Here is a 12,743-nt window from a genome sequence, read left to right on the forward strand (position 1 = left end):
GGGGCGCCTGCAGTGCCCCTCACAACCATTGACGGCCTTCGGCCAGGAAAGTCACAAAATAAATGGCACACGAACGACGCATTCACGCAAGCACCCGATGCTCCGTTTTGAAGTTTTAAAATGACACATCTTTGAATTGTATTATGTTTTGAATTAGATAATTTTACTTCTTCACTAAAAGCTTGTATCATTTTACACCTGGAAGACTTAATTGAAAAGGACATTTCGTGTGAATTTTCTCTCGTCGTTAAGTAGGTGGCCTTGCTGGGGGTTCGGTTCGATGCGGACTTTCACCCGTTTGGGATTGCGGGATCGAGATAAGGCGACACAGAGCTGCTGGCTGTGCGAAAAGACCGCCGTCAAGAGATCGATTCTCACGTAATCGAGCGTCTGTCCCTGCGCCTCCGTCGTTCATGCAGGGGGCGCGCGTAGGTTTGCAGCGCCCCCTGCATGAAAACGACGGAAAGTGCAGCGTTCATCACAGATAGATAAAGTTGTGCGCTTATATAAGAGTATTATTTGAATATGGCATTTCTAGCACTAGCCCAGGAAGGCATATGCTTGTTTGAGGACTGAGCCACTTTGAAGACAAAACTTTTCTGTGCAACGTCATGACCAATGCGAAAGGTTACTACTCCGTTGGCTTGCGTGTCGTCGTCGACAGCGCGTCACCAGTAATGCACAGAGAGATGTGACTGACACGTTGAGCGAGTGCGTGTCATGTGAAGTCGCGCACAGCGCCGGCAACGCCAACGCAGCAGCCAGGTTTTGTGTTGCCACCGGGCGGCATAGCGGGAGCAGGGCGAGCGCAACAAGGCGCACAGAGAAGAAGAACAGCGTGCAGATCAGCAAACAAGTTGAGCACCGTGTGTGGTGCACAGCCACCAAATATAAATCATGCAGGGGTGGTGCGGCATCCAGAGCACACATTTCCCCATTTAACAGCATGCGGGCGCACCGCTCGCACGCACGCAGTGTGCACTACAAAACACAGGTAGGAAGAATTTAGAAACTAGGAATTACATCAGACACGAGGAAAACTGAAAGGACAAATCAAGACTAAGTATGTCAGCTCAAAATGAGAATAATCATTGACAAATATTCATAAATGAACCGAAAAGACACGTTGCCGCATTTGGTATAAGTGCAATCCTTAGAGCAAAAAAGATATCATCAATGCCCCGTGGGTTTGCTTTGTAGGCTTTACAGAACATGTCCATCTTGAGTCTACTGCGGAACTGGCTCAGTTTGTGACAAATTTCAGACAGTGGCCAGCAATGAGTTCCACATATATTGGCCAACGCCACACAAACGGTGAGGGAGTGGCTGAGCACATGAGTGAGTTTATTACTGAGTGGATTCGTGAGTTTGTGAGTAAGGGATTGGGTGAATATGTAAGCGAGCATGTTAAATGGGCGCGTCCATTTTTCTCCAGGTCCTCCGGTTTTTCCCTTCACATTTAGAAACATGCCTTCAAGAACATTTAGCTGCCATTAATTTACACATGACAAGATACTTCGATGGGCTATCATTTGTGGCCAGGTCACATTTCAAAAAAGAGCTATGTAGCTCAGTGGGTCTTGCATGCGTTAAGACGTGTGCGCTCTGTCACAAGTCGTAACGCGTGCTTGCCATGTTCCCTTGACGACTTACTCATGCCTGCTTGGTCCCCGATAATGAGTTAGTGCCGGGTGGCCGGTGACATGTTTTGACAGGAAATCTTTCACGCCGTGATTGATAGGGTTATGCACGGGGGCACAGACGATCTTTTCTACCCACGCAGGTAAGCGGAAGAATTGTGATGGATAGCGGTGGTGACAGGTGGCTTGATTAATTGAGGCCTCACAAAGAGCCACCACACAGGAAGGTGAGCAAATCTATGCCGAGTAAATTCAACGTGACAAAGGTTGCCTTTTGCATGCACTCACACTCTACATCTCAATGGATCGGAAGGTAGTTACCGAAATGGACTCGCAATCGAAAGGTTCGGAGGTCAAATCACCATCAGGGATTAGCTGGGACTTTTGCGTGCACTTATAAAACACATTCCTGCGGAGGGAGCTGGTAGGAACGTTGGGTTGCTCGGTCAATGGCCAGGGTCAACACAAATATGTCCGACTGTGAGGGCGGGCACAAGCCGGCGTGAGTAGGTTAAACGCTGAGTTTTATAAGGGCACCACGGGGTGACCAGCCCCTCCCCACCCAGCCCCACCCCTCCCAACCCCCACCCAGCCCCACACTCTCCACCCAGCCCCACACTCTCCACCCAGCCCCTCCCTGCACGACGGACACAATAATCTCCTGTGGGCTGGTGTAACTAGGAGGTTCCTACCAATATTAATGCAGACTTGATTCCTTCAAAAAGGTATCCCATTTGGTGTTTGAACATCTTAACACCTCCTGTTTTATTGCCAGAAAGGGTAAAACCTATCCTTATTTTTCACGAACAAACGAATGCTCACACGGTACGCAATTCCAACAAAATCGTCAAGGAAAGCACTCCACGTGTAAACAGTGCGGAGCACGAAGGCGGACTGAGAATCAGAATATTAAATTATACTGCTCGAGGAATCCGATGGGCCACAAAGCTCTTTATCACAGATGTCCAAGTAGGGGGGGGGGGGGGCAGGTCAGAACGTTGCAACAACAAACAGTACCAAAAACACAACAGGAGTGCAAAGGCATAGGAAAGGTAATCAAATCGCTTTCTTGTCGAGTAGCACCGTGCGACAGGGCCCTGAATATAGAAAAACACAACTCCAGGAACGTCAAATATCACTCCAATAACTGTGGCAAATAAGCAAAAAACTGTGATGGTAAAACCCGCAAATAGGAAGGATTTGCTGGACTCGGTGATTGCCTATGGAGAAATTGGCCTCCTACTATGGGCAAGTGGTTCAGTGTCACGCGATTAGCACCGCTGCAGAACGCTACAACAAACAACAATACAGAGTGCAAAGTGTAGGAAAGGTAAGTAGGTCACTTTCTCGATGGTTAGCAGCGTGCTACAGCCCCGAATATTGAAAAGAGAACCCCCAGGCGTTACAAATAGCACTCGGATAATTGCGTCGCGAATATGCAAAAAAAACACGATTATAAAGCCCGCAAATGTGAAGGGTTCTCTGTACTCGGCGATTTCCTACAGAGGGACTGGCCTCCTACCATGGAAAAGTGGTTCAGCGTCACTCCAAGATTAGCACCGGCCTATTCTAGTTTTAGCACGGAAGCAATTTTACGTGAAAGGATTCTTATATTACACAGCTATGCCAGGGAGTACCAGATTTTCCTTGTCTGCTTGTTGGATGTCTTGCTTGGTGACCTTCAGGTGCTCCTCTGTCTGTTCTAACTTGCTGGATGTTCTCTGCAGCTGGATAACAAGACATGCGAGAACAACACAATATCAAACAATACAAAATGACCGCATTAAATGCATTTTTTTATTTCTATGCAGTGTTATGGGGAAACCCACAATACCACCCACACAAGTTCAAGATGGGCGAGTGCTTTTTCGAGTCTGACGATTATCATGATTCCTAGCCTGGAATCGCAATTAATATCCTTGGAATCAAATAAAATTCATCATCATAGAATTTTTTTTTTTTTATTAAAGGCTCTCAAATGAACACTCATTTATTGACATTGGTGGAGCGATGTAGGAATTTTACCTTGCCAGATAGAGCTTCAACATGTGTGCGCTGCTACTGCTATTGTTAATCCGGCTGTTATGGATTAACTTATGCAGCTCGCGAAGGATGCTAGGTTTAGTGATGTGTCGCTATTGTAAACTTTTAATCACAGTTGTTGGGAAAACTGTTACGTTGTTGTAGTAGGTTTTTACCCTTTCAACTGGTACAAAAACTGACACCTTTATACAAGGCATCTACTACTATATTTTGCCACTGGTAAAGGAGATGTCTCAGTGTAAATGCTTACCCCGAGCTCTCAATACTCTGATAATGCGCTGTCGTTGAGTTGTACGCCTTTTGGCGTCATCTGGTCCAACACCATGTGAGACTGGGCTCTAAGAAAAGCTGTCTCGGGTGTGGATCAATCAACTTCAAGGACAGTGCATATCATTATCAGAGTTGTTTCTTTTTGTTTGCATTTTGACTGCTTGTGTTGTGGTTATTGCAAACATGATGCCTTGTATAAAGGTGTCAGTTTTTGTACCAGTTAAAAGGGTAAAAACCTACTACTATATTTTGCGACTGGTAAAGGAGATGTCTCATAGTGTTACGTTGTTTATATAGCATTGTTTTAGTAAGTTTTAGAGGGGCTTGGTTTAGCCAGATTTTTTTTATTTAGTATAGATTTATACTTTAAAAAAAATATCTGTATTATATTATCATTGTTATTGGGATCAAACATCGAAATTGATTTTTTTGCACTTTCTGTACGCAGCATGGACGGGTTGTGCTTTTTCTCTAGGATTTTATTGTTTACGTACATGATGTTCAGATTTGTGTACAATGAATTTTAGGTGTGTCTTGTAATTTTATTGTTTGTTGCGGTTGAACCCAAATCAAGAGCCGAATGGCTCACAGGGCAAATCCTAATAAATTAAACTGAAAACTGAAACACGGGGTGCATGTTGGACATTGTCTAACCGTGCGCTATCAGCAAGCTGGCGACCAGGATGATGTAAATTCAGATTGTGCGGTGCTTTTAAGTGACAGCGAGGTGTTGTGGCATCCAACACAATTGGCCATCAGGTCCTGTTCACACTTAAGAGCAGCAGCCAGCTTCTTACCAGACTTTGGAATGAAAGACGCTCCCTTTGGATTCGATCCTTTTCTTCTACCACCAATTTGAGATTATCTTTCAGTTTGTCGTACTCCCTAAGGAAAGGCATCAAGCAATTTTTTTAAAAACACAATGTGATACACGCCAAATCTAGATTTGAAGCTTTCGTGACCGCAGGAATCCATACTCTTTGGTTCTTTCGGTAAAGTCACGTAGGTAGAAAATATTTTTTTTTTGTATTACATCTTCCCATGAACATCAAATAAAGCACACGTGATGATTCAATATAAAGTAATGTCTAAATATCAAAGAATATGGCATTCATGCTTTGTTAACAGTTACACATTTAGCATATGCTAAATAATATATCCTACAGACCTTGATATTTGGAAACACAAATGCAATTATTGCTCGTTTAAAATTGCTAATGTATAAATGTAGCAACATCAACCACATCTAGCTCTCACTGAGAAATAATTGCATTATTTAAAGTTTCCTTCATATCTATGCACAGCCAAACATTAAAAACGATTAATATCATGCACAAAAAACTTTGGGATAATAAAAAATAAGTACCAACAATAAACTTAAAATGTTTTAAACTAATTTCGTTTTTACTAAATTTACTAAATTATATCGAAAATAAATTGCATGTTAATATCACAATGTATTTTTCGTGCAGCTGATTTTTAGAATACAAAAAAATCTACAATACTCAACCAGTGAATACCTTTCTTAAAACAATTCTAAACTGATATCTTTAATTAGTATAGTGAAGTCAGTGAAATCTGTCTCTTTGCCATCGACCAATGGGGGCGCCGCACTCATCTGCGCTGGTGTCCACATTACCATGGCAGGGCCAGTCAGCAGACGAAGAAGAAACCATTGTGCAAGCCCTCACTTGATGCAGCAAATCTGGCTGTGACGGTCCCACCTGATGACGGAGACTTGTGTTGCCTCCGAAACGTCGTGATTTTTATTTTTATTAATTTTTATTTCATTTTTTTACCTACGTGACTTTACCGAAAGAGCTAAGAGTATGAATCCTTGCAGTTACGAAAGCTTCAAATCTAGAATGAAACCATTGGCTTTGCTCAATGCCAATCATTTTATTGACCCTGGAACATAGTGAATTTACCAATGGAAAACATTCAAAGCATTCTGCCCTGTTTTTATCAATGGGCAGTGCATACATCCACCGTCCGATCCGAAACCGTGAATATTCTAAATTTGTATTCCATAGAGATCAGTCTTTCGTTACCCCAACAGCAGCTGGCTTCTCTCAAAATAGAGCAGCCTCACCATGTGAAGCTAATTTTCTTATACCCCAAAGGGATGTCAGGGCTAAGTCAACCCTGACCGGGATTTGAACTCAGGTACTTGTGGTCAGGAGACTGCTGTATCTATCCCTCCCGAGGAAGGTTTCCGGGCCAAGCTGGTAACGATGCGTGTCGGGATAAGCTATTTCCCGTGTGAAATGGTGCAAAATATTGAAAGGAACGTGCTCAACGTGCACTGACAATAATGTGCCTTGTTTAAAGGCGTATTTAAAGTTTAACATCTTTTTAGATAAGACGTGAGCTATTACCCATTGAAATGAATACACGTTTACAACAGCAGACACTAGCCTACGTGCCATATTGTTAGGAAGGGCCAATTCATTCATAACGTGAATGCGAAATGATCACCTTGAAAAATGTGGCCAAAAGGAATCTCCCCCCTCCAGACCCAAATCCAGGCTAAGAAATGGGGTTTCTTATGATGGCAAATGTGACATGAATGGACCGCGATTATTAATTCTCTCCAACTTTCAATACAGAGGTTATTTTAACATTTATAAAACTGGGTAATGACACCAGCACACAATAACCTGCCCTTGTGAAGGTGACATCACGGTAATGTACACGTGACTTTAGCAGTAGTGGCAACGTGGTAAGAAAGCATGAATCACAATCAGAAGGTCATGAGTTTAAAGTCCTGTAGGGGATCCGTTCAGCCTATTATCCAGCCTTGGTCGATACGATGAGCACCGCTTTGTAAGAAATCAAAAGGAATCATTGCATGGACTGATCCTGGCCACGGAAATGTTGAATTTTCACAAATGCCTCAGGACTGCCAATGAAGGCAAGCATCACACCATTGCTAGTTTGAGCAAGGAAATAGTTAATATTTTTTACTTTCTAAATATGCTTTCATAATGGCCTGATTTGAGGCCATTATCACGGTTGATGTGAGCTGTATATATGTTGAACTTCTTTCGCACCGTACATCCGAGCTACTGAACCCTCTCCAAACTGCCATCTTAGTGGAGTTGGTGCCAAGTAGCAGTGTCCAGTCGTGTTAATAATCATAGTAGCTCAGCTTATTGAGAGTATATTTAGTATACTGATGATACTATGTAGTTTATACTTTAGTTTTTTACGTGGTTGTTTAGTTACTGCAGCTACATACTATTAACATTCCTTTCCTTTAACAGGACGCTGCGGGGTGGGCTGGTAGGAATAATACTTAGTACCGGTACAGGGATATCGACCGGGTATAGAGGAGTTAAAGAAAAAATTACTGTATTCTAGTGTAACGTTAATTAAAAGTGTTTGTTTTGACAAGAAACGCTGTGAGATTTAAAGACCCCCCAACACCACCCTCAACACCACCCCTCCCACCAGCCCTCACCACCCCCCACCACCACCCCCCACCACCACCCCCCACCACCACCCCCCACCACCACCCCCCACCACCACCCCCCACCACCACCCCCCACCACCACCCCCCACCACCACCACCTCCCACCACCACCTTCTGCACTAGGCCTCGCGAAGCCTGCCGCACTAGGCCTCGCGAAGCCTGCCGCACTAGGCCTCGCGCCGTGCTTTTCGTGCACAAATAAGGCGATTAAATGTATCTCGTCTCTGTGTTAATAAATGTTTCTTGTCTCTGTGTTAAAAAACGTGCTGCGTTTCAGTAAAGTTATTTTTTTTTTAAATAAACGTGCTGCGTTTCATCTCTGTGTTAATAAGCCTGCCGCAATAGGCCTCGCGAAGCCTGCCGCACTAGGCCTCGCGCCGTGCTTTTCGTGCACAAATAAGGCGATTAAATGTATCTCATCTCTGTGTTAATAAATGTTTCTTGTCTCTGTGTTAAAAAAACGTGCTGCGTTTCAGTAAAGTATTTTTTTAAAATAAACGTGCTGCGTTTCAGTGAAGTAATTTTGAAGCGAAGTTTAAAGTTTTGCCGTGATGCGCCGGAAGCGACGGCCATCTTGTTTAATTCACAGATCGCAGGGGGAGCGGGCGGCCATCTTGTCGGACAGGGTCATGCCAAGTGTTTGCAGTAGGGGGTGATGTTGATACACGGACGGACGGATGGACGCGGACGGACGGACGCGGACGGAAGGACGGACGGACACATTAATCTATTGGTGGTCTGGTCCACTTCGTTCCTACCAGTATTAATGCTACCCCTATCCCCACCCTTTGATGCTGCTAATCCTGCATAACGCACGGGCATAATATGACTTTGAAAACCCCCCGCCCACCTCCTACGCATTTCACAAGTAGTACTAATCACATTCTTGCATTTCCCATAAATATGCTAAATTCCTCTTGATATGCAAATTTTTTTGTCAAGGTGCACTTCCCCCCTTCCAACCCAGCTTAAATAGACGCTCCAAGCGTGGTGGTGTTTCATTCAGACGCTGTCTCCCCGACAGACCTGGTCTTCACCCGAGGACGGCTGCTTGCATTGTGGCCGAAACGTCGTGAGAATTATGTTATTTTTATTATTTTATTACTTCCCTTCTACGTGACTTTACCGAAAGAACCAAGAAGAATCATAACAGTAACAAAGGTGACGGTGAGGATGACATCAGGTACCTTTTCATAGAAATGCAGTAGAGCGAGAGATGTTCCACAGCAACTGCACCCGTGCCAACATCTCCTACCAGGCCCTTCACCTCATCTCCTTGTGCACTAAGAAAGCTCTCGAGTCTACAGTAACACCCACAAAATGCCATCGAGTGAAACTCCCACAATAACGTTCATTCACAGCAATGACACACGTGTTAACAAATCATCGTCACACACACAGTGAGCGTAGACTTGCTATTATTATCTTTTAAACCTTTTCTCACAAATGTATTACACTCGTGAGATTGTGTCATATCAAGTGATCAAGTCCACGTAGAGATCTCGCATAACGGTGCATCCCTTCACATTACAGAACAGCCCACAGAAGCAAACATCACAAAGCTGCCACTGAGATCTCTTTAAGTGATCTCTTTTCCACAAAAGGGGGCAACACTTTCCCGCCTGCTCTGCCACGGAGAGTCATACAGGTAGTCCCCGACTTACGATGGTCTGACTTACGATATTTCGATCTTACGATGGCGATAGCGATATGACAAAATTGTAACATATTTTACATTTTGCGCGGCAGGCAAACGCAGCAGCGTACGAGGTACGATACTGTACGTTGGGACGCTGCCAGGATGTACTGTACGCATATAGTTTATACAGTACGGTACTGTAAATTGCTATGTTTTTCTAAATTATTACCATTCTTTATAACTCCTGGGGAGGCTAGGCCATTTTCGACTTACGATGGGGTCGTCGTAACGCATCTCCATCGTAAGTCGGGGACTACCTGTATTTATGCATTAGAATCCAACCAGTAATTTTCATTCTCAGCGTTAGAATTGGCCAAAGTGCAAGGACGAATGTCACGCGATGGTATTATTGTGCGGTCACAGGTGACCCGGGGCTCTTGACAACCAACTAACTACACTTGAGGGAGGTGCTTTAATCACAGGCCTAAATTCTAACCGAGGATCTCAACGGTGCCAGCTCAATGCTCTGACCACTGAGCCAGCCGGCCACCTCTTCAGGAGTGTAGACTGAAAAGAATGAACGGTGGCTCTACAACAAAAAAGACACCATTGTACAATACCTCTCCATACTCTGCATCTTGGTTCGAAGGCGTTGAAGCTCAGCCTTGGTTGCCTTGGCATCTGCATTCTGCTTGTTAAAAAACTTCATTTGTTCCTGCATAATGCACATCAATGTTCGCAATGACCAATAATGATTAACAGTTATGAAAGCAACCCTCAAGGTAGGGTTGACTGTCCTATTGAAGCCACATGAATTATCGACTTAACGGCAAATTAGTGGGCATGTTACTTGCCGGGTTGTGCAGACACATCGAGCAGCTGCCTGGTCATTTCAAAAGTATTTACCAAAGTGCATTATCTACTGGAATATAGATAGCAAAGAACTTGTGACATAATTTACAGACAATTATGTACCACTGTCAAAGCTGGAATCGCAATATGAAAAATTCCTGCAAGGAAATGTGTTTGACTTATTTGTAGGCTTCGAGGAAATTTCCACATTTCTTGGCGGAATAAAAAACGGTGGAAAAATGTGCATGTTTCAAAACAGTTGGGAGATACCGCATTTCTGCAAACACAATAATGAGGCCCAATGAATAGAAATAGTGCGTAAAACTCGAACATGTTTAAACAAAGTGTATCATATTTATATTTAAATATGCACAGCATGAAACACTATTTCTATGCGATCACCTACACGAGGCTCCCATTAATGGGCCACTGTGTTGTAGTCAGGGTTCAATTGCAATACAGGGACACGTTCCGGAGCTGCTCGTGCATAACAAAGTTGCGGAAAATATTGGCCGATTAAAATAAAAACATAAATAAGCTATTAAATACATGAAAATTGTGTTGCGACCGAAACATCGTGTTTTCTTTCATAATTTTTTCTATCTACGTAATGTTACCGAAAGAACCAGAGAGTAATAAACATAAAGTAAATAAAAATATATATTACAAAATTAAATAACAGCTTATAAATTAACTTAGCTTAAATCATGGTGATGCTGTGCATGATCACTTTATCTCATCACTTTCTCGCATCACCATTCTCTCTCTCTCTGGTGACTTTCTCTCTCCTTCTCGATGCAGCAGTATATCATTTAATGTTGGGTTTGTCTATGGCAGTATATAGTACGGGGTAGACCGTGTGATGTAAGAGAAAAAAGTTTAGCTGGAAGCATATTATATTTTTTGCGACATAGAATTGTAATGTATTACTTACTGTTAGTAGCTCAGCTTATTGGAGAGTATATTTCGTATACTGATAATACTATGTAGTTTATACTTCAGTTTTCTACGTGGTGGTTTAGTTACTGCAGCTACATACTATTAACCTTCCTTCCCTTTATTAATGCTACCCCTATCCCCTCCCTTTGATGCTGCTAATCCTGCATAATGCACGGGCATAATGACTTTGAAACCCCCCGCCCACCTCCTACGCATTTCACAAGTAGTACTAATCCCATATCTGCATTTCCCATAAATATGCTAAATTCCTCTTAATATGCAAATTATTTTGGCAAGGCGCTCTTCCCCCTCCAACCCAGCTTAAATATACGCTCCAAGCCTGGTGGTGTTTCATTCAGACGCTGTCTTCTCGACAGACCTGTTCTCCACCTGAGGACGGCTGCTTGCGTTGTGGCCGAGACGTCGTGAGAATTATTTTATTATGTTTAATTTTTATTATTTTATTATTTCCCTTCTACGTGACTTTACCGAAAAGAACCAAGAAGATGAATCCCTGCAGTCACGACAGCTTTAAATCGAAAGATGCAGCAGTCGTGAAGACTTCCGGAAGCGATTCGCGACCAGCAAGTTGGCGACAGGCGACAGGATGGTGTACCTGGAGAGCTGCGCAGATGTCTTGGCTCTCCTGCAGCTGCTTGTTCACCACCTCCAACCTTGTGGACTTGTTCCCCAGGGAGTGCTCCAGGATACCCATCGCTTTCCTTACCTCCGTCAATTCCTTCACTGAAAGGACGCGGCAGTCAACGGTGCTGCTTTTGGTCAACAAATTCCCCCTTGCTGTTCATTCATCGATTTTTAGGTTGGCTCATGGAATTATCTGGCCGAGTGTGCGTCATTAAATCCCTCCACCACCCGATTCAGGAATTCAAATGTAGCGTGGTTAGCACACTATACTTTCCTGTCAGTTGGCAGCATTGTGCTTGTACGCCACTGCCAAGACTAACATTGAATCGAGTACGACTACAACTATTAGATAAAGCTTTCGCAGGTTTCCATTCATTATGTGAAAAAATAAATTATTAAAGATACCATTCACAGCTAATATAGAGAATGTGGCAAGTATATTGTCCTGTTGGTTGGTCAATCCTTTCAAATAATGAGAACAAATATTCTCTTAACTGTCGCACACAAACTGGTGGAATATCAATGGTGGGTCAGGGTAAGGAACTGTACATGCCATGGGCATGTGGAATGTCCAGCCCTTGCACAGAATCAGTAACGAAAAATACAAACAACCAAATCGTGTTTGATCATGAGGACACTGATTTAACAGACGCTAATAATAAGGGTTCATAGACACTTCTCGGTGTGAAAATCTCCCATTTTTGAATCGCATCACTGGACCAATGTCCTTGTGGAATGTCTTTGCATGGGAGATGTTGGAATTTAATGGTCCATCCCACCTTCCGTAATGTAGCTTAATGTACTAGATTTTGAAAATGCCTTTCATGCAGTCCCTGAACGTGGATGAATATTTCATGCGTTTTTAGAAATGAATCCAACAGCATTTAATAATGCATTGATTCCTGGCACCCACGTTGCTGGAGGCAATTTCCTTACAATATTAATTTTGAAATCAAAAAATCTCACCATGTACAGAATGTGAAATTGGGTTAATAACATGTGACGTAAAATATAAAATTGGATTTGCTTGAAATATGTTTTTAAAAGTCAATATCATCGTCAACTTGACACAATGTCAAGTAAAATATGACAATTCTCATTGACTAAAGTTTAGTTATATTATATTCAAGTCTTTTATTTGCGTATGTGTATGCATATATATGTGTATATCCTGTCGGGGAGCACTCTGGCAGAGCATTCAAATCTCATTCAGAAGGTCAGAAGTTAAATTTCAATCACC

At 43.0% G+C, this 12,743-nt stretch overlaps 1 protein-coding gene across 1 annotated transcript in view; it reads right to left on the bottom strand.

Annotated features, from left to right (window-relative positions):
* Positions 1 to 12,743, bottom strand: part of TRAIP (TRAF interacting protein) — a 50,595-nt gene that overhangs the window by 20,254 nt on the left and 17,598 nt on the right. The window contains exons 6-10 of the mRNA XM_078876414.1: positions 11,475 to 11,602; positions 9,688 to 9,782; positions 8,616 to 8,729; positions 4,751 to 4,838; positions 3,278 to 3,367 (exon numbers count right to left, since the gene is read on the bottom strand). Coding sequence (XP_078732540.1) covers positions 3,278 to 3,367; positions 4,751 to 4,838; positions 8,616 to 8,729; positions 9,688 to 9,782; positions 11,475 to 11,602 — 515 coding nt within the window. The remainder of the gene's footprint in view (positions 1 to 3,277; positions 3,368 to 4,750; positions 4,839 to 8,615; positions 8,730 to 9,687; positions 9,783 to 11,474; positions 11,603 to 12,743) is intronic.

This window comes from Lampetra fluviatilis, chromosome 44 (assembly GCF_964198595.1).
Source record: "Lampetra fluviatilis chromosome 44, kcLamFluv1.1, whole genome shotgun sequence".
NCBI lineage: Eukaryota > Metazoa > Chordata > Hyperoartia > Petromyzontiformes > Petromyzontidae > Lampetra > Lampetra fluviatilis.